The following is a 21,209-nucleotide window of genomic DNA, read 5'->3' on the forward strand; positions in this document are numbered from 1 at the left end:
ATCTGGAAACCCTGTACAGTTACTTTAATGGAATGCAGGGGTTGTACTGTACAGCCCAGTACTCAGGTTATTTACACCCTAGTAAATATTTGTCGGATAGATACAGACAATTTGTTAATTGTAGTTTAATGTTTTTTTAAATGGTTCCTTCATTAATAATGCAATCATGGGAAAAATCTCATGTTGCATCACGCATGAAACCACATTGCACCAACGACCGAGACATGGAGATATACAGTATAAATGCTTTTTAATTATGACAGGTTGAGCTTCAAACCCTTCAGTGAAATACAGAGGATGTCCAATCTACTAATAAGAATGACATGTAAATCAAAATGTCGCACCTTGACACTTGTAAAAAGTATTCCCTTTACTTATCCAAGCATTTTACTACACTCTTGCTCTTCTCTTGCTATGCTGCATTGCTTGCATGATTCATTTAAACTAAGGAAAGCAAATGCTCATCTGGCATTCTTTACACATCCGAGCATGCTTTTTTTCTTCAACTTAATCTAGTTAAAGAGCATATTTTGTAGTGTAATATTATTTTCTGAGGAAACCAGTGTATTTTACAGTAATGCACAACAGTAATGCACAACGACATTACTTTCCTATCTCGACTATGTGGGGAAAAAAAAACATGCCACTCACTAGCAGTTAGCAACATGCTACCATCTCCTGCTAATGCTACAGAATGTATATAGGCCTCATCCACTAGCAGTGTACTGTATGCATGAGCTAGCTGTGTACCCTCCTGCAGTTCCCCACAGTCTAAACATCGACACTATGTACACCTGTGTTAGAATTGTGTCCACTCAAGGATTATGAAACTATGACACTCTGTACCTAAATGCAGGTAGGCTGACACTATAGCTTGATAGACAATGTGACCTATCACACTGTGCCCTACCCCAGTGTATTTTAAGAACTCTGCTATGTACCAGGGTTGGGTTCCATTCCAACTCAGCCAATTCAGTAGATTAATTGAAAAATCCTCACCAAAAATAAACAGCAATTTTGTGAATTGGCTTATTAACATCAAATTGACCCCAAATCTGATTTGTACAGGATACACATTTTCTTTTCCGTTTCCAGGTCTCTTTTCCAGTGGTATTGTAACGGTTTACTTCTATCTCCTCCACTGATGAAGAGGTAGAACAAGGATCGGACCAAAATGCAGCGTGTAGATTTCGATCCATGTTTTAATAAACAAATGTAAAACACGAATCAATACAAACACTACAAAATAAAGGACGTACATAATGAACGGACCGAAAACCTAAACAGCCTATCTGGTGAAAACACATAGACAGGAACAATCACCCACAAACACACAGTGAAACCCAGGCTACCTAAATGTGGTTCCCAATCAGAGACAATGACGAACACCTGCCTCTGATTGAGAACCATATCAGGCCGAACATAGAACTGGACAAACTAGACATGTAACATAGAATGCCCACTCAGATCACACCCTGACCAACCAAAACATAGAAATATACAAAGTAAACTATGGTCAGGGTGTGACAGGTATACTGTACTAAATAGACATACGTAGTGTTTACAGGTAGACCACCCACCACATGACATGCTGTTGCACACAAGCTCTATCACAGAGCCACTGCCATGCTCACCAAAAGCCATAATAAATTAACCACTATGCCAATCTTACACTTTCACAACCAATGCTGTGTCATTTTCGCTAAACTACGCTAATAGTATTTACAGTATGTTAACCACTGTGTAACGGCCCATAATAAAATTAAATACTTTGACGCAAGCCTGCTGTCTGATCTGTCCTGATGCTACTGTTGCGTGCTGAGGTCAAGCACTCTGTCTGTATGTGTGAGCACCTGAGAAGAAAGGGAGGGAAGGGAGGGGGGAGAGGAAAGAGTGAGAGAGAAATAGAAGCAGCTATGGTGGTGCGTAGGTGGGTAGGTGGGAGAAGGGAAGAAGAAGGACGAGGGGACAGGTGATATTTAAGCCGCTGTCCACTCTCTCCTCATCTTTCTCATCCATCTTTCCTTGGCTCTCTCTCTCATCTCTCTCTCTCCCTCCCTCTTCACCAAATAGAAAGGAGGCCCTCCATCAGCACTAAGGTAAGATTGACAGTTTAGAGGAAAGTTGTGCCCTTCTCCTTATTTCTTCTCTGTAACTGATAACTGTTTTCTGGGATCAGCTTTACCCATGTTTTTATATATGTGCCTTATTGCGAATAGTGAAACACTTTTTCACAGTGAGATACCCAGGTATCCAGAGCAATAAAACTTATGGGCCGATAATTTGAGCCCATTACCTCAAACTACAATTAGTTTGCCTGTTGTAAAGGAGGTTTAAAACGTTTAAGTTGGACAGACCAAAACCTGTGAAGAAAATGTTTTTTTCTATATAATGCTCAGCAAGTCAGTTAACTTGTTCCATCAATGCTAATATATGAAATATCTTAATTTTAAGGCAATCTATGTAATAAATACAAAAATCCCCATCGAAATCAGTCAGTTTTTTTGCATGGGCTGCGTCTCAATCTATCATATCCGTCTTTGTCAGCCTTCTTCACCTGTGGTGTTTAGACCATCAGACTTCCCGAAAATCGGTCTTCTCACGAAAACGTCTGTAGAGTCCGAAACGGTTTGGCCTACAAACTAATACCACTCTATGGAAAGTTAAGACTCTCACAAACACGATGGTGTTCTCTGTTTTGCTCTACGAGTGTCATAGGACTGGTCTAAAAGGAACTCCATACTGGTTTAAAAAATGGATGGCAGTATGGAGGTAGTTTTGTGCCAACAACAAAAAGAAGTTAAATATGTTTCCAAAAAACAAAAGCTTACCTCCATCTCCTAGTTAATAGGACAGACACCTCAAAACCTTATTCCTTATGATATTTGTTTGACTGTTTTGCCATTTATGAACGTGTTATTCAATGTGTTTCTATGGGCTATACTACTATATTACTAAAGGACAATATTTTCTATATTTTTCAAATCATTTGTAAAAAAGGTTTTTATACCACCCAGAATTCAAAATCAAATAGCTAAATGATCCATGGTGTAACCATCTTGAAACAATTCCATATGTTATCTTAGGACAGAGGTCTCCAACAGGTCGATCGCAAGCTACCAGTATCTCGCAGGCCACCTATGAGTTGCTCGCCAAACAATTCTGAAAGTACATGCAATTTTCACGTTCCACCCAAACCTTCATAACAACTCACACAAGTATCAGACACCGCAAGCTCCAGGCTACTATCTAATCAAAGCAACATTGACATTATCCCACCCCTGGTTAGCCACTATTGGCTTAAAAAGCTACACCAAACACAATATCTGGCAATTAATTTCAAGCAATATTGCCCCTGTCTGTCTGTGTGGTTCGCACGTTTGTCTATTACTCAGTGTGTAGCCAGTTGATGTGATAACCATCTTGTGGGTTGACGTAAATACTTTCCCCAAAACCTTCTCAATTAAATGTTAACTGCAAAGTAGGCTTACCTTACAGAAGTATATCAGGAGGAAGTATATCATTTGTATCTATTATTTGCAAACTTTGCCATGAAATGAGCAGCAGCAGTACAGAACCATCACTAGACTGGCACATTAGATGGCACATTCCTCACTTGCTAGACACTCAATCACTTGCTTGACACTCAATTAAAGGGCCAGATCGTTTTTTTTTCTCTCGAGATCAGAACAAAAAATGGACTTCTGATGTGATTTAAACATTGACATGGACTCAATTTCATTGTTTAATTTATGAACAATTGTAATTTTAAGAGTGATCATCTTAAGTGATAATGCCATGCCAATATGTTGTCCAAACACCAGCTTCAAGGGCATTATCACTTTTATACAATGAGTTACCAACATATTCAAATAATGATTGACATATTTTCATTAAAAACGTTATTTGGATGAATTTTTTCATACTATGTCATCCTTCCACAAGATATAGTCCCGACCCAAATCTGGGGTTGCTACCCAAGCCGGCTGGTCGTTTGTTCTATTGGTTCTGTTGGCAGAGACGTGACCCAGTCGTTCGTTCTAAAATGTTCCATTGCTATACTGGCTGGCAACTTTCTTATCCCTTGCTTGCTAGCTAGCCAACTACGGCTAACTTACAGTCAGTCACGTCAAACGTCAAAAAGAATAACAGTAGTTGCATTTGCATTTGTTTAAGCTGTTTTCCAGTGATTTTTATTTGGATGCATCCGTACACAATGAGCTAATTTGAGCGATTTCGCCTGGCATAGAAAATGTGCTCACTCGTCAGAAGTGACACTGTTGTTCAGAGGAGCTAACCAACAACACAGCCAACACAAACTGATTCTGGAAAGACTGCAAACTAGCTGCACTTCATTTCATTTGACCTTTTTTCAATTGACATTTCTTTGTATATATATCCATAAAAATGATACCAGCTGATTCATGATTTAGACTGGCTGAGAAAAGCTGCCTGCCTGTCTGTCTGTCTGTCTCAACCCAACCCCCGACCCCCACACGTTCATTACTAGGGGACAGCTGGAGATCGAATTTGAATATTGCAACAATGTTGCAAATGTCGGAGAGACAGAAGGCAAGGTTTATGCAAATCTACGCTTTTACAATAAACTAGATGTTATTCTAAAAGAAATGTGAGATGATGTCTAGAAACTTTTTATTGTGGAGATCAAGGTTATAAATTGCCTGGCTGGGCTGATGAGACAGTGGATTGCACAGTCAGATGGAACATATAGACATTTTAACATCATAGATTTAGCCGGTGGTAACTTGTAGAATAGACACCCGCTGGAATGCCCTTTAAACCAATCAGCATTCGGGATTAGACCCACCCATTGTGTAACGTCTGTCAATGAGACAGATGAGCCCTTTGACAGAAACATTTTATAACCAGACTTTTAAAAATCTATTCTGCAGTTATTTGATTAAATTTAATTCCTTAGTAGATTATTTAGTCCATCTCACATTAAAATTATATTTAGCAGTTCTGTATTATTGATCACACAGTCAACATCTGCAAAGGAATATTTTTCAGAGTTTGGAATGACTAGAGACAGATTGTTGTGTGTGTGTGTGTGCCTCGGGTTACCAGATCACCTGGCCTGAGTTCCTGATTGCCAGGTGGTTTATCTGCATTTGGACAGTTTTGTGTTTCACTTGTGGTTTCCTTCTGCCACATGATTGATATGATTGTGAAACCCTGAAACCTCCATCTGAAGTTACCTCAGTGACATTATCTTTACTTAACAAGCTGCTTACAAGTCTGTCAACTGAGAGAGATTAAATTACCTATCTGTGTCTGTGTGTGCACAGTCTCTCCAACGAAACCAACTCAAGAAGATTCCAAGATGCCGGACACAATGTGTGTAAGACTGTTGCTTTTAAAAAGCTGTCTCTTCATCTTTCATCCATTACATCTTTCACGTCAAACCAAGTAAGGTTACAAAACACTGTCCAGTGGCCACAGTATGTCGAGAAGGAATAGCTCATTTGTAGCCTGCAATTTAACCTCCCAATATAGTAGCCTAGGCTTAGAATTAGGTCACCTCTTTCTCTAGTTTGCTGACCTTCTTCCATCCAGCGTGTATATTTCACTCTGTCTTGGTGGAGGCTTCACACCCATGTCCGTCATGTGACCGCACATGCGGTTTGGATGGAGCGTGCATCCTGTCATAGTTTCTGACCTCTGCCCTTCCCTCCAGTATGTCCAAAGAACCGTCTTCCAACCTGGAGAACGCAATGCAGATGCTGATCAAAACCTTCCACAAGTACTCGGGGAAGGAGGGGGACAAGTACACTCTGAGCCGTGGAGAGCTGAGAGAGCTGTTAACAGAGGAGCTGGGGAGTTACCTAGGGGTAAGAGGAGTGTACAAGCCGAGAGAGAAAGACACACACAGACACGCAAACATACACAAACACTCACTCACAGGCAAAGAAAATACATGTACTGACAAGGATACACACAATTCTTCAACCCCTCTCCCTCCCTCTCCCCCTGTCCCTCTTCCTCTCCCTCTTCTCATCCAGAATGCCCGGGATGGAGAAGGGGTTGAGAAGGTGATGAATGACCTGGACGCCAACAGTGACGGTGAGGTGGACTTCACAGAGTTCATCATCCTCATGGGAGCCCTGACGGTGGCCTGCAACGACTTCTTCATGGAATATAAGCCCGAGAAACTCGTCCACACGCCCTTCAAAACAAAGGAGGCAACGATAGAGGAGATTAAAGAGTGAAGGAAAGATGGGAGGAGGGACTGGGAGGAGGGAAGGGGGAGGTGGAGGTGAAGGGTGCAATGAACTGTAGAGCAATAGTGAAAGGGTATAATTTATGGTTGTATGATCCTCTTATGCAATTTCTAAGCAGTGCAACTGCAATGTGTGAAAAGAGGCTGAGGGAACGTCACTGTGTTAAAGTAGGTAAAGTTTTGCTGATGGACACTTAGACAGGAAAAGCAGTGTTTTCCCTCTGCAACTGTCCAAATACTTTTCATACCACAGTTAGGTCACAGGTACGGAGCCAGTTACTCTGTGTCCTCAAATCCATGAAATGCACTGTATACCGCAGGGGTCAGCAACAGGCTCCCCGGCGGGGAAAGTTTTTAGTGGATTTTTATTTTATTTATTTTTTGGTAATAAAAGAAGACTGTAAAATCACCAGGAATTTAGGAAAAAAATGTGTTTAACTTAGGAAATCTGTTCCCACAAATTAAAACATGTGATATGTGATCAATGTAATCAGTGACTGTTATTTTCAAATTATTATTTTTTGGGGGCCCAGTTGTGGTCAATTTGCAGTGTACAAATTATCCTAATTATGTTACGGATCACCCTCTCAGACAAAAATCAGCAGCGGCTGAATCTGATTGCCTTTCCCTGGTATACACAGTAGCATGTGTGTGTTCAGTTGTGTTCCCTATACAGCCTCAAATTCCAATTCAACTGTGCTTTGGTTATATATTCAGGATAGATTTCATTGAAAATGTTCATATTTTCAGTGGATGTCATTGTAACACACTACCACCAATGGAGTGAGATCGGGCCTGAAGCACAACAGGGTGATACTCTGAGTCTCATGAACATGAAGATTACATACCATAGATGTAGATATTATATGTATAGATATAACCTATTCAATCAATATTTCTGATACTTATTATGTATTCAGTGTTAAACATTTTAATATCATGAACCTTTTTCTTTGCACATATTTTGTAATTACCCATGTGTTATTCTAAATATTAAACATAACATTTAACCAGCTATCAATCAACATTGCTTGGTCTTTTCTGTGTCAAAACTGTGAACCTTCCTAGCCCGATAGTGATACACACCAACTAAGTGTGAAATGGTTGATGGATTTGGGTTAACTACAAATTAGATGTAAGCCTTCAATAAACCAGGGCTGTAGAGTGTAAATAGACATCATAGAATACAAGAAAGCAAGAAGTTAAGTGTGTAAGATGATCCACAGAATGGAGAGAGTGTCACGCCCTGACCATAGTTTACTTTGTATTTTCTATGTTTTGATTGGTCAGGGTGTGATCTGAGTGGGCATTCTATGTTTCATGTCTTGTTTGTCTATTTCTATGTTCAGCCTGATATGGTTCTCAGTCAGAGGCAGGTGTTCGTCATTGTCTCTGATTGGGAACCATATTTAGGTAGCCTGGGTTTCACTGTGTGGTTGTGGGTGATTGTTCCTGTCTATGTGTTTTTCACCAGATAGGCTGTTTTAGGTTTTCGTTACGTTCATCACGTTCTTTATTTTGTAGTGTTTGCATTGATTCGTGTTTTACGTTTGTTCATTAAAACATGGATCACAATCTACACGCTGCATTTTGGTCCGACTCTCCTTCTCACGAAGAAAACCATTACAGAATCACCCACCACCAACGGACCAAGCAGCGTGTCAACAGGCAGGAGCAGCGCGAGGAGAAGCGCAATAAGGATTTCTGGACATGGGAGGAAATCCTCGACGGGAGAGGACCCTGGGCTAAACCAGGGGAGTGTAGCCGCACTAAGGTGCAGCGGGAGAAGAAACAACAGGAACAGCCCAAGGAGGAGTACAGTATGGAGTATACTACTTGGGAGGAGATCGACAGGTGGGCGGCCGACCCAGGGAGAGTGCCGGAGCCCGCCTGGGATTCGCTGGAGCAGTGCGAGGAAGGTTACCGTAGAATGGAGGCGGTGAAAGCAGAGAGGCGCTGGTATGAGAAGGCAGCACGGCGACGCGGATGGAAGCCTGAGAGGCAGCCCCAAAAATGTCTTGGGGGGGGGGCTAACAGGGAGTATGGCTATGCCAGGTAGGAGACCTGGGCAGACTCCCTGTGCTTACCGGGGGGCTAGAGAGACCGGACAGGCACCGTGTTATGCAGTGGTGCGCACGGTGTCTCCAGTGCGGGTGCATAGCCCGGTGCGGTATATTCCAGCTCCTCGAGCCTAATGCCATGAAGCCGGCTCTACGCAGCTGGTCCCCAGTGCGTCTCCTTGGGCCGGTTTACATGGCACCAGCCTTGCGCTCGGTGTCTCCGGTTCGCCTGCATAGTCCAGTGCGGGCTATTCCACCTCGCCGCACTGGCAGGGCGACCGTGAGTATTCAACCAGGTAAGGTTGGGCAGGCTCGGTGCTCAAGAGCTCCAGTGCGCCTGCACGGTCCGGTTTTTCCAGTACCACCTCCACACCCCAGCCCTCCGGTAGCAGCTCCCCGCACCAGGCTTCCTGTGCGTGTCCTCGGCCCAGTACCACCATTGCCAGCACCACGCATCAGGCCTACAGTGCGCCTCGCCTGTCCAGCGCTGGCAGAGCCTTCCTCCTCTTCAGCGCTGTCGGAGTCTCCCGCCTGTTTAGCGCTGGTAGAGCCTTCCTTCTCTACAGCGCTGCCGGAGTCTCCCGCCTGTTCAGAGCTGCCAGTTAGCATAGAGCTGCCAGTTAGCATAGAGCTGCCAGTTAGCATAGAGCTGCCAGTCTGCAAGGAGCTGCCAGTCTGCAAGGAGCTGCCAGTCTGCAAGGAGCTGCCAGTCTGCATAGAGCTGCCAGTCTGCAAGGAGCTGCCAGTCTGCAAGGAGCCGCCAGAGCTGCCTGTCTGCAGGATGCCGCCAAAGCTGCCAGTCTGCAAGGAGCCGCCAGAGCTGCCAGTCTGCAAGGAGCCGCCAGAGCTGCCAGTCTGCAAGGAGCCGCCAGAGCTGCCAGTTAGCATGGAGCCGCCAGAGCTGCCAGTTAGCATGGAGCAGCCAGGGCCGCCAGTCAGCATGGAGCAGCCAGGGCCGCCAGTCAGCATGGAGCAGCCAGGGCCGCCAGTCAGCTTGGAGCAGCCAGGGCCGCCAGTCAGCTTGGAGCAGCCAGGGCCGCCAGTCAGCATGGAGCAGCCAGGGCCGCCAGTCAGCATGGAGCAGCCAGTCAGCATGGAGCAGCCAGAGCAGCCAGTCAGCATGGAGCAGCCAGAGCAGCCAGTCAGCATGGAGCAGCCAGAGCTGCCAGTCAGCATGGAGCAGCCAGTCAGCATGGAGCAGCCAGAGCTGCCAGTCAGCATGGAGCAGCCAGTCAGCATGGAGCAGCCAGAGCTGTCAGTCATCATGGAGCAGCCAGTCAGCATGGAGCAGCCAGAGCTGCCAGTCGACCAGACTCTTCCAGATCTGCCAGTCGACCAGACTCTTCCAGATCTGCCAGTCGACCAGACTCTTCCAGATCTGCCAGTCGACCAGACTCTTCCAGATCTGCCAGTCGACCAGACTCTTCTAGATCTGCCAGTCGACCAGACTCTTCTAGATCTGCCAGTCGACCAGACTCTTCTAGATCTGCCAGTCGACCAGACTCTTCTAGATCTGCCAGTCGACCAGACTCTTCGAGATCTGCCAGTCGACCAGACTCTTCTAGATCTGCCAGTCGACCAGACTCTTCCAGATCTGCCAGTCGACCAGACTCTTCCAAATCTGCCAGTCGACCAGACTCTTCCAGATCTGCCAGTCGACCAGACTCTTCCAGATCTGCCAGTCGACCAGACTCTTCCAGATCCGCCAGTCGACCAGATTCTCCCAGATCCGCCAGTCGACCAGATTCTTCCAGATCCGCCAGTCGACCAGATTCTCCCAGATCCGCCAGTCGACCAGATTCTTCCAGATCTGCTAGTCGACCAGGATCTGCTGAAACCGCCAGCCAGCCAGGTTCTGGTAGTTTCTACTACCTGCCTGGGCTTCTTCTCAGTGCTGAGCTTCTTCTCAGTGCTGAGCTTCCTCTCAGTGCTGAGCTACCCATCTGTCCCGAGTTACCTCTGTCCCGAGCTGTCCCTCTGTCCCATGTTATCATTGTGGTGGGTAACCTATTTAGGGACGTTTAGGAGGGGGATTAAAACTGTCATGGAGTGGGGTCCACGTCCAGCGCCAGAGCCGCCACCGCGGACAGATGCCCACCCAGACCCTCCCCTATAGGTTCAGGTTTTGCGGCCGGAGTCCGCACCTTGGGGGGGGGGTACTGTCACGCCCTGACCATAGTTTACTTTGTATTTTCTATGTTTTGATTGGTCAGGGTGTGATCTGAGTGGGCATTCTATGTTTCATGTCTTGTTTGTCTATTTCTATGTTCAGCCTGATATGGTTCTCAGTCAGAGGCAGGTGTTCGTCATTGTCTCTGATTGGGAACCATATTTAGGTAGCCTGGGTTTCACTGTGTGGTTGTGGGTGATTGTTCCTGTCTATGTGTTTTTCACCAGATAGGCTGTTTTAGGTTTTCGTTACGTTCATCACGTTCTTTATTTTGTAGTGTTTGCATTGATTCGTGTTTTACGTTTGTTCATTAAAACATGGATCACAATCTACACGCTGCATTTTGGTCCGACTCTCCTTCTCACGAAGAAAACCATTACAGAGAGTGGGTCAGCACTGCAGTATATACACAGTAAGTGAGATTGGTTGTCACACTTCTACCTGCAAATAGCAGTTGTGCTGCTCCTGGCTCATCCTCAGGTGAGGTCCCCTCTTCATTAGCTGTTTCTGCGCTGCTTACTACACCTTCTGAATACTATCGTGTTGATCATGCACGATCTGAGCCAGGTTGGCTTAAGGCGGTTACAAACTCCACTCCGTTGATCTATGTGCGTGCATGCACTTGGGTGGAGACATTTTTGGGGGGACAGCGGACACTTTTTGAGAGGAAGTCTGCCTTGTGTAGTGTATATCCACTAGAGGGCTTGGGGAAGTAAGACAGACAGTGAGACAAAGTAAGAGTAGCTTACTCAGCAAAAGGGGCCAAGACACTTTTTTTGACTCTAGCTAGTGATGACATTTGAACTTCTGATCCGGTGTTCTGCCTGTTTGCAAATACTAACTAGCTACATGTCAGCCTAGTCTTGTGTCATACACTTTACGACACTACTTTTTATCCATAGAAGTAGAAGTAAACACGGCACTTTTTGAATTGCAATTGCTGCAAAATGAGCAGAAATCGGCAGAGATTTTGTGAATCGTTGGAATTCTCAGTTTTGTGCAGGAGCTGCCGATGGAAATCTTTGATCTTTGGATCTTTGATCTTTGGATCCGAGCTCTGGCAAACTCGGCAGCAAGTACTAAAACTACCAGGGCTTTTTCACAATGGTCCTGATGGCAGTCTGCGATGCAAGGTACAGCTTCAGCATCTCCCTCCCTCCCGATGTGGTCTTGAGGGAGATGAGGGAATCTTCTCGCGAAGCAAGTTCGGATCCTAACTCATTTCAGGCCAGCTGCCGCTACCACAGCCAGAGGGCTTGCCGGAGACCCAAACACCATGCCCATCTGTCTTTGTCGGAGGCATTCCCTCTGAGGGGAAACCGGAAGCGACTATATCCAGGTAAGATACTCTAAATACATTTGAAGTTGGAAGTTTACATGCACCGCAGCCAAATACATTTAAACTCAGTTTTTCACAATTCCTGACATTTAATGTATGTAAAAAATCCCTGTTTTAGGTCAGTTAGGATCACCACTTTAGTTTAAGAATGTAATGTCAGAATAATAATAGAGAGAATGATATATTTCAGATTTGGTTTCTTTCATCACATTTCCAGTGGGTCAGACGTTTACATACACTCAATTAGTATTTGGTGGCATTGCCTTTAAAATGTTTAACTTGGGTCAAACGTTTCGGGTAGCCTTCCATAAGCTTCCCACGATAAGTTGGGTGAATTTCCGCCCATTCCTCCTGACAGAGCTGGTGTAACTGAGTCAGTTTTGTAGGTCTCCTTCCTCGCACATGTTTTTCAGTTCTGACCACAAATTTTCTATTGGGTTGAGGTCAGGGCTTTGTGATGGCCATTCCAATTCCTTGACTTTGTTGTCCTGAAGCCATTTTGCCACAACTTTGGAAGTATGCTTGGGTTCATTGTCCATTTGAAAGACCCATTTGCGACCAAGCTTAACTTCCTGACTGATGTCTTAAGATGTTGCTTCAATATATCCACATAATTTTCATTCCTCATGATGCAATCTATTTTGTGAAGTGCACCAGTCCCTCCTGCAGCAAAGCACACCCACAGCATGATGCTGCCACGGTTGGGAAGGTATTATTTGGCTTGCAAGCATCCCCCTTTTCCCTCCAAACATAAAGATGGTCATTATGGCCAAACAGTTCTATTTTTGTTTCATCAGACCAGAGGACATTTTTCCAAAAAGTACGATCTTTGTCCCCATGTGCAGTTACAAACAGTAGTCTTGGAGCAGTGGCTTCCTCCTTGCTGAGCAGCCTTTCAGGTTATGTCGATATAAGACTTGTTTTACTGTGGATATAGATACTTTTACACCTGTTTCCTCCAACATCTTCACAAGGTCCTTAGCTGTTGTTCTGGGATTGATTTGCACTTTTCGCACCGAAGTATGTTAATCTCTAGGAGACAGAACACGTCTCGTTCCTGAGAGGTATGACGGCTGCGTGGTCCCATGGTGTTTATACTTGCGTATTATTGTTTGTACAGATGAACGTGGTATCTTCAGGCGTTTGGAAATTGCTCCTGAGGATGAACCAGACTTGTGGAGGTATACAATTTGTTTTCTGAGGTTTTGGCTGTTTTCTTTGGATTTCCCTTGACATACATCCACAGGTACTGAAATGATGTCAATTATCCTATCAGAAGCTTCTGACATAATTTTCTGAAATTTTCCAAGCTGTTTAAAGACACAGTCAACTTAGTGTATGTAAACTTCTGACCCACTGGAATTGTGATACGGTGAATTATAAGTGAAGTAATCTGTCTGCAAACAATTGTTGGATAAATTACTTGTGTCATGCACAAAGTAGATGTCCTAACCGACTTGCCAAAACTATAGTTTGTTAATTAACAAGAAATTTGTGTAGTGGTTGAAAAATGAGTTTTAATGACTCCAACCTAACCGCATGTAAACTTTCGACTTCAATTGTATGTTCTCTTCTTCTGGTCGATGTCTGTTCACATATCGTGTTGTGAGCTACACACTTGGTTTTCCTGTTTGGATTTTGCTGTTTTTCTTATTCACACTTTACAAATTCCAATCAAGACTACCATAATAACAATCACTTCATCCTAGTTTTTCATATTATTTTCAGGCTAGACCCTCAATACATTTACCTAACCTTGTGTCTTGTGCAGTAGCCTTTCAATGAGGACCTTCCTGCTATGGTACATGGGTGAGAATGGCTGTCCAGATGTAGACTATAACGCTAGACTCTCGATACATCCATTTTATCTACATAACACAAGGTTGTACATTGGTGAGTTTCCAGCTGATAATAAGGACCTGCCTTGCTTTAGTCACTTGGTACTCCTAATTCAGGCCTCGGAATGGCAGTTGTAACTTTGTCCACCCGGCTGTAGAGGTTAATGCTGCTGAAGCTTTGGGGCACTCCAAGCCATCTTCTAAGATAGCCACTGATATTCCTTTCCATAGCCTGTATCGTTGTCATTGGGATTTTGTACACCATTAGGGGCCAGAGTAGCTAGGGCAGAACTCCATGTTGGTAGCACAAGGCTTTGTATTCGGGAGACCAATTGGAGTATTCAAGGTGACAGACAGTGACACTTCAATTCTGCCTTGCACACTCTTGCCTGCATCTAGCTGATCTAGGGTGTAATCATTAGTCCAAACAGTTGCAAACAAGAGTTTATAATGGACAAATTCAGTGACATTTATCACAGTTTTGTTCTGTTTGTTCTTGCTTCCGTTTAAAAAAAAACATTCTACAGAATCTGCAGAATGAATACACCCCTGTTCACTCACACACAAAGTTCACTTTCATAGCAGCTCCATACAAACAGCATCATCAATTTACTTGTTGTATAATTCCTTCTTGCATCTATGCGCTCTCCTCCACTCACCTTTTCCCTTTGCTTGTGGACATAACACGACAGCTCCTACAGCCCCCAAATTGTCTTTGGCTATACCGGATTAAGTGATATTTAATTTTACCTTTATTTAACTAGGCAAGTCAGTTAAAGAACAAATTCTTATTTTCAATGACAGCCTAGGAACAGTGGGTTAACTGCCTGTTCAGGGGCAGAACGACAGCTCGGGGATTTGAACTTGCAACCTTCCGGGTTACTAGTCTAACGCTCTAACCACTAGGCTACCCTGCCGCCCCATGCTGTTCTATAAAATAATTTCTCCGTAATTAATGTTACCTGATTAAGCTAATCATGTAAATGTAATTAACCAGAGAGTCGGGCACCACAAAATAATATTTATAGAGCTGTGATCTTCCGAATAAACTCTTTAAGACATCAATAGCAGTCAATATTAATCGTCATCCTACAGTGCCTTGCGAAAGTATTCGGCCCCCTTGAACTTTGCGACCTTTTGCCACATTTCAGGCTTCAAACATAAAGATATAAAACTGTATTTTTTTTTGTGAAGAATCAACAACAAGTGGGACACAATCATGAAGTGGAATGACATTTATTGGATATTTCAAACGTTTTTAACAAATCAAAAACTGAAAAATTGGGCGTGCAAAATTATTCAGCCCCCTTAAGTTAATACTTTGTAGCGCCACCTTTTGCTGCGATTACAGCTGTAAGTCGCTTGGGGTATGTCTCTATCAGTTTTGCACATCGAGAGACTGATATTTTTTCCCATTCCTCCTTGCAAAACAGCTCGAGCTCAGTGAGGTTGGATGGAGAGCATTTGTGAACAGCAGTTTTCAGTTCTTTCCACAGATTCTCGATTGGATTCAGGTCTGGACTTTGACTTGGCCATTCTAACACCTGGATATGTTTATTTTTGAACCATTCCATTGTAGATTTTGCTTTATGTTTTGGATCATTGTCTTGTTGGAAGACAAATCTCCGTGCCGGTCTCAGGTCTTTTGCAGACTCCATCAGGTTTTCTTCCAGAATGGTCCTGTATTTGGCTCCATCCATGTTCCCGTCAATTTTAACCATCTTCCATGTCCCTGCTGAAGAAAAGCAGGCCCAAACCATGATGCTGCCACCACCATGTTTGACAGTGGGGATGGTGTGTTCAGCTGTGTTGCTTTTACGCCAAACATAACATTTTGCATTGTTGCCAAAAAGTTCAATTTTGGTTTCATCTGACCAGAGCACCTTCTTCCACATGTTTGGTGTGTCTCCCAGGTGGCTTGTGGCAAACTTTAAACGACACTTTTTATGGATATCTTTAAGAAATGGCTTTCTTCTTGCCACTCTTCCATAAAGGCCAGATTTGTGCAATATACGACTGATTGTTGTCCTATGGACAGAGTCTCCCACCTCAGCTGTAGATCTCTGCAGTTCATCCAGAGTGATCATGGGCCTCTTGGCTGCATCTCTGATCAGTCTTCTCCTTGTATGAGCTGAAAGTTTAGAGGGACGGCCAGGTCTTGGTAGATTTTCAGTGGTTTCAGTGATTTTCAGAAAGTTTTATAGCCCATGTCCCTTCACAGGGGCGGGCCACTGATTGAGCAGAGCCCTATCTTATGAAAACCCAAATCTTACATTTTAGAAGCTAAAATTACATTTCATCCCATCACGAATAATTTCATATTCAAGCATTTAAATTGAACAACAATTCCATGTGAATCCGATAACTCTGATGTGTAGCCTTTCCACTGTAGAGTTTGTCATCTTGTCATTGATGAGAATGTCTCAGATGACAACCGAACTGATTAAAGTAAAGTACCACCACATATGTTCAGTTGGTCGGATTATCAGAATATAGTTCATTTACCCCCACCTTCTGATGTTCCCAGAATCTCTATGTTAACCAAGGGAGTTTAAAATGTAACATCAGTAGGGTAGAGAGAGGAAAAAGGGGGGAAGAGGTATTTATGACTGTCATAAACCTACCCACAGGCCACGTCATGACAACCGCTAAACTCTACACACTGCCTACATCATCGTCACCATTTAAGCGAAAGTCAATGTCAACATAGCTACTAGAACTAACGCGATTCTTAACCCGCAACAGTCAAGCAGTACAGTGTACTGCAAGCAGTTTAGCAGTTACACTCTGTTTGAGCTGGGTGTTTGAGTGGGCTAAATTAGCTAGCTGCATTAGCTAGCTAAGTAAGTGAAAGTGAAAAAAATACAACGAAATATAGCTAGCTCTCTCTCTCTCTCTCTCTCTCTCTCTCATTCTCTCTCTGCTACTTCTCCTTAATTTTTGAAGAAATGTATTTGTTCAAAACTGTTCATCTATTGTCTTTCTCTCTCTTTGAGTCAATTACCCCCCACATTTTATGCACTGCAGCGCTAGCTTGCTGTAGTTTATGCTTTCATTACTAGATTAATTCCTTTGATTGGGTTGACAACATGTCAGTTTATGCTGTAAGAGCTCTGATAGGTTAGGGGACATCCTCCAGAAGTCGTCATAATTACTGTGTAAGGCTTTGGAAGGGGGTGAGAGTCATCAGCCACCTAGGTTTCGTATTGAAGTACCAGAGGAGGAGGGAAAATACCTATCTTCCAGCTACACCATGGTGCTACTCCAGAGAGCATTGAGGGTACTGGAGACCTTCATTGCAAAACAATGTTTTAGTCAGTTTATTGGTGACGTGAATATATTTAGTATAGTTTAATCTAAAAATGATAACTTTTTTAATCCATAACAATCTAAGCCCTCTCTAAGCCGGGGGGTTCTACTAAGCTGCATGGAATTGTTTAAAGAAGGTCATTCCAAGGACTATTTAGCTGTTTGATCTTGAATTGTACCCCTTGAAGAATATTTTTTTTTTTTAAACATTTTTTTGTTGTTGTCCTTACTGCTATTAGCCCATACAAACACATTGAATAACAGATTACATAGAAGGAACAACAGATAGTCCTCCCCCAAAAAATCTAAAGGGCTTTTGTTCTGAAGTGTCTGTCCTATATCTGATGGATATATGAAAGATCAGGAAACATTTTTATTTTTTATTTTTACAAAAAACAATGTATTTTTGGCACTAAACAGTCTCCAAAATTTCATTCATGTTATCAACTGGTACCCGGGGACCGTCAGACGATTCTTGTAAGGCCTGTGGGTGTCCTAGAGCAAAACAACCAACATGTACATGTTTGAGAGCCTCTCACCTTTCCTCAGAGGGGTCATATTAGTGTGTAGCCCAAACTGTTTGGACGTTACAGACAGAAGTTGGCTGATCGACTGTACCGACTTCAGACAAGTCCCAAGACACATGTGGGGGTCATAGAGCAAAATGGAGAACACCGTCGTGTTCATGAAAGTCTCATATTTAGTTTGTAGGCCAAACCGTTTGGACACTACAGGCGATTTTGTGAGAAGACATTTTCAGGATGTTTTATGGTCTGACAAACACCGCTTAAGCTCTGTCACCTTTCACCGCAGATACGGAAGTGCGACATCGACGGATGCGGTGGATCGAGACAGATCTCTATCTTAAACTGACCAATTTTTATGGGATTTTTTTTTATTGTGCTAAATTGGACTCGGGGGGGTTTTAATGTTTCACCATTTTTATGAGATTCACTGAGTAGGAAGGTCCATCCCTTCCTCTTCTGAGTTGCCTCCACCGGTCCACCTACCCTCTCTGCTCTTCCCTCGACCGGCTCTTGGAGGCTCCTAACACTGTGGTTTGAGTCCTGGTTTGGTTCCTCCTCTGTCTCACCAAGGTCTTGCCTTGTGCGTGTTGACTGTTGTTGGCTCCACTGAACAGCCCATGTTGGTGCTGTGGATTTTCAGCCCTCTCTGGTTCTCAAGCACTTTTCCACAACTGCATGTTATATATCCGAGGCCTCTCTCCTTGTCCTTTGTTTAGGCAAAGTCATCATCTGTGTCTGTGTCACACCAGCCTTCGCTTTGGCTCCCCCTACTGTCCAGCTCAGGCGTTCGGTGTCGCCGGCCTTCTAGCTGCTGCCGAACCTTCTGCTGGCAAACGCCCTTCACTCATCAACCCCAGACTTGTCTCGTCATCGTTACACACACCTGGTTCCAATACCCACTCCGTATATATACTCCCTCTGTCATTTGTCTTTGTCGGTCATTGTAAATGTTGCTTGTTTTCCTGAGAGGAATCTCTCCTACTATTTTCCTGAGTACTTTATTATTTTGCACTTTGGGTTTTGTCCCGCTTTTATAGTGCTTTAATAAACTCAGAAGTTCTAAACCTGCGACTGCCTCCTGCCTACGCCTCTCTACACTTGTGACAGTCTGACCAGTGAGCCATTCTTCCTTCACCCCTCTCGGGTGCCTCATGGGGTATCTCTCCATAAATCATTCCATAGCAATGCTTTTTGGGTCATAGCCACAGGAAGTACGGGTGCTGAAAATACAATAATAATTCTTATTAAAACTTTTTTTAACGCAGCACTCCAAACTACTTCTCATGACAGAGCTCCCTCATTATTGCATGCTTTTGCTAGCCAGGCCTCCCAATGCTGTCTTTCCAGCTGTCACCAATCTTTCTTGGTTGCCAACCAGTCTGTTCCCGGTTGTCACTGAACTTTCAGTTGTGGAATTACCTGCAAACAGCAGTAGTGCTGCTCCTGGCTCATCCTCAGGTGAGGCCCCCTCTTCATTAGGTGTTCCGGCACTGTTCACTACACCTTCCAAAAAGTGCACCGATCAGTTTTATCCAGCCCGATCTGAGCAAGGTTGGCTTGACCACCTCTCCTTCCTCTTCAGCCAAGCCATTGGGTTGACCTCTCTGCTTCCTGCCCAACTGTGTGACAGATCTTCTTCCTCTGTACTCTATTTACTTCAAGGATCATTAGTGCCCTCCACTGAGACTGGCCTGGGAAGCCTCTTGCCCCAACCTCCACTGGTAGACACTTGGCCTTCAATCCCTTGTTAGTACATTCATCCAAAAGTGCCTGGTACTTTAACTTCTTTGGGACTGGGAGGCAGTATTGTGTAGCTTGGATAAAAAGGTGCCCAGAGTAAAATGCCTGCTACTCAGTCCTAAAAGCTAAAATATGCATATAATTAGTAGATTTTGATAGAAAACGCTGAAGTTTCTAAAACTTGAATGATGTCTGGATTTACAACAAGTGTATCTTTAAAATGGTGTGAAATACTTGTATGTTTGAGGAATTTTAATTATGGGATTTCTGTTGTTTTGAATTTGGCACCCTGCACTTTCACTGGCCGCTGTTTAGGTGGGACGCTTGCGTCCCGAATATCCCAGAGAGGTTAACAGCTTCCTCTCGTAGGCTTCCTCAATTAGCTCCTCCCATGGAACCGTCAGCTTGAGAATGAAATTACAGTAGAGCACGCTAGAGTACAGTATTATTTACTGTACTCTACTCTACGCTGCTGTACTGTGATGTCCAAACCTCTGAAACATAGATGTCTATGATTGGTACAGATATGGTCCAGTACAACCAAATTTTGTCATGAATTGGGGAATAGCTCATTAGAATAATAGCCCGTGTGAAGAATGATACCCAAATATGCAACGGAGAATTCTAAATTGTCCTACTTTGTGTACTAGGATGCCTCACCATTAAGAGAATGACATTCATAATTATGCATTTCTGTATAGTACAGATCTGGGACCCATGATGCCAATCTGTTACCGTGGAATTTCCCACAAGATGGAGGGACTGTTGGAACATAACTAACGAAATTGCAATTAACGAAAATTACACTTAATCCAGTATAAACTAATGTGTAAAATATATTACACGAGACAAAATGATCTAATTCTACAGCACAATGGCAGAGTCATGTCTTAAGTGTAAAACTAACAATGACTCAATAATCCATACCTTCTGGGAATGCTATGAAGTTCAAAAGTTATGGGCACAGTTAGTAAGTATTGGAATGTAAATGTACTTTTCCTCTGTTTGTCTGTGGTCATGTGGAGAGACAGAGCATGATTAAAGTTCCACATCTTTATTTTAGTGAAACTTTCAAACAAAACAAGAAACAAACATTGACCGTGCAGTACTGAAATGCTACATGCCCTCTCTCAAAAACAATATCCCACAAAGCAGGTGAGAACAGGGAACCCTTAAGTATGATCCCCAATTAGAGACAACGATAATCAGCTGCCTCAAATTGGGAACCATACTCAATCCCAAAACATAGAAACAAAATGACTAGAACACCCACCTAGTCACGCTCTGACCTAAACATCATGGAGAACCAAAGGCTCTCCATGGTCAGGACGTGACAGTCTGCATATCTACAAACATGACATACGAGGGTGCAATGAGATACCCGATGGGTTTTGATGATACTTTTCTCATCAATAATCTTGAAAAAATGCATAATTAACAAATCAGATGGTTCAACACCCTTCCTATCTTTCCATTGTCTTTCCAACACTTTGTAAGGGAACATGTTATAGTCTGAAGAGAGCCTTGAATTGTACACAGTATGTATGCATGTTCCCTCACTCGATCTTGGTTCGTGCAGGTGACTGTGACCTCCTCCTCAGCCCAATTGGCAGAATGCACAGAATGTGCCCAGAAGAAGTTTCTTGGGAAACTGAGCCCGTGTGATAACAGTCTGCAGGAACCAACCCTATGAACCATGCCTATGTAGCTTTTTTGTGAAGCAGTATATAAGAGGACTGAATGGACTGCCCTGGGGGAGCTTGTGGCACACTTGTACTTTGTACCTGTGTTTGTTGTAAACTCTCCAGTTAACTGACTATAAAGAGTGATTCATTTAATATTGACTTCAGGTGTCCCTGGTGTTGAATTTCTACAGGATCAGTGATTCCACCCTTGGAGCATCCCAGTGAAGGTCTGCAAGAGAACACCAGGGGTGCATTCCGGGTGAAGGAAATTCCCGTCTGACCAAAGTTGACGTGGACCCA

The 21,209-nt window shown here is 43.6% G+C and overlaps 1 protein-coding gene across 1 annotated transcript; it reads left to right on the top strand.

The window, feature by feature from the left end:
- Positions 1-1,963: 1,963 nt before the first annotated feature.
- On the top strand, positions 1,964-7,250 carry LOC110489454 (protein S100-A1-like). The gene is made up of 4 exons (XM_021562162.2): positions 1,964-2,099; positions 5,310-5,358; positions 5,699-5,852; positions 6,024-7,250. Exons 2-4 carry the CDS (start codon positions 5,345-5,347, stop codon positions 6,228-6,230), a joined length of 375 nt encoding a protein of 124 aa, XP_021417837.2. The 5' UTR covers positions 1,964-2,099; positions 5,310-5,344; the 3' UTR covers positions 6,231-7,250.
- Positions 7,251-21,209: the final 13,959 nt, after the last annotated feature.

This window comes from Oncorhynchus mykiss, chromosome 32 (assembly GCF_013265735.2).
Source record: "Oncorhynchus mykiss isolate Arlee chromosome 32, USDA_OmykA_1.1, whole genome shotgun sequence".
Lineage (NCBI taxonomy): Eukaryota > Metazoa > Chordata > Actinopteri > Salmoniformes > Salmonidae > Oncorhynchus > Oncorhynchus mykiss.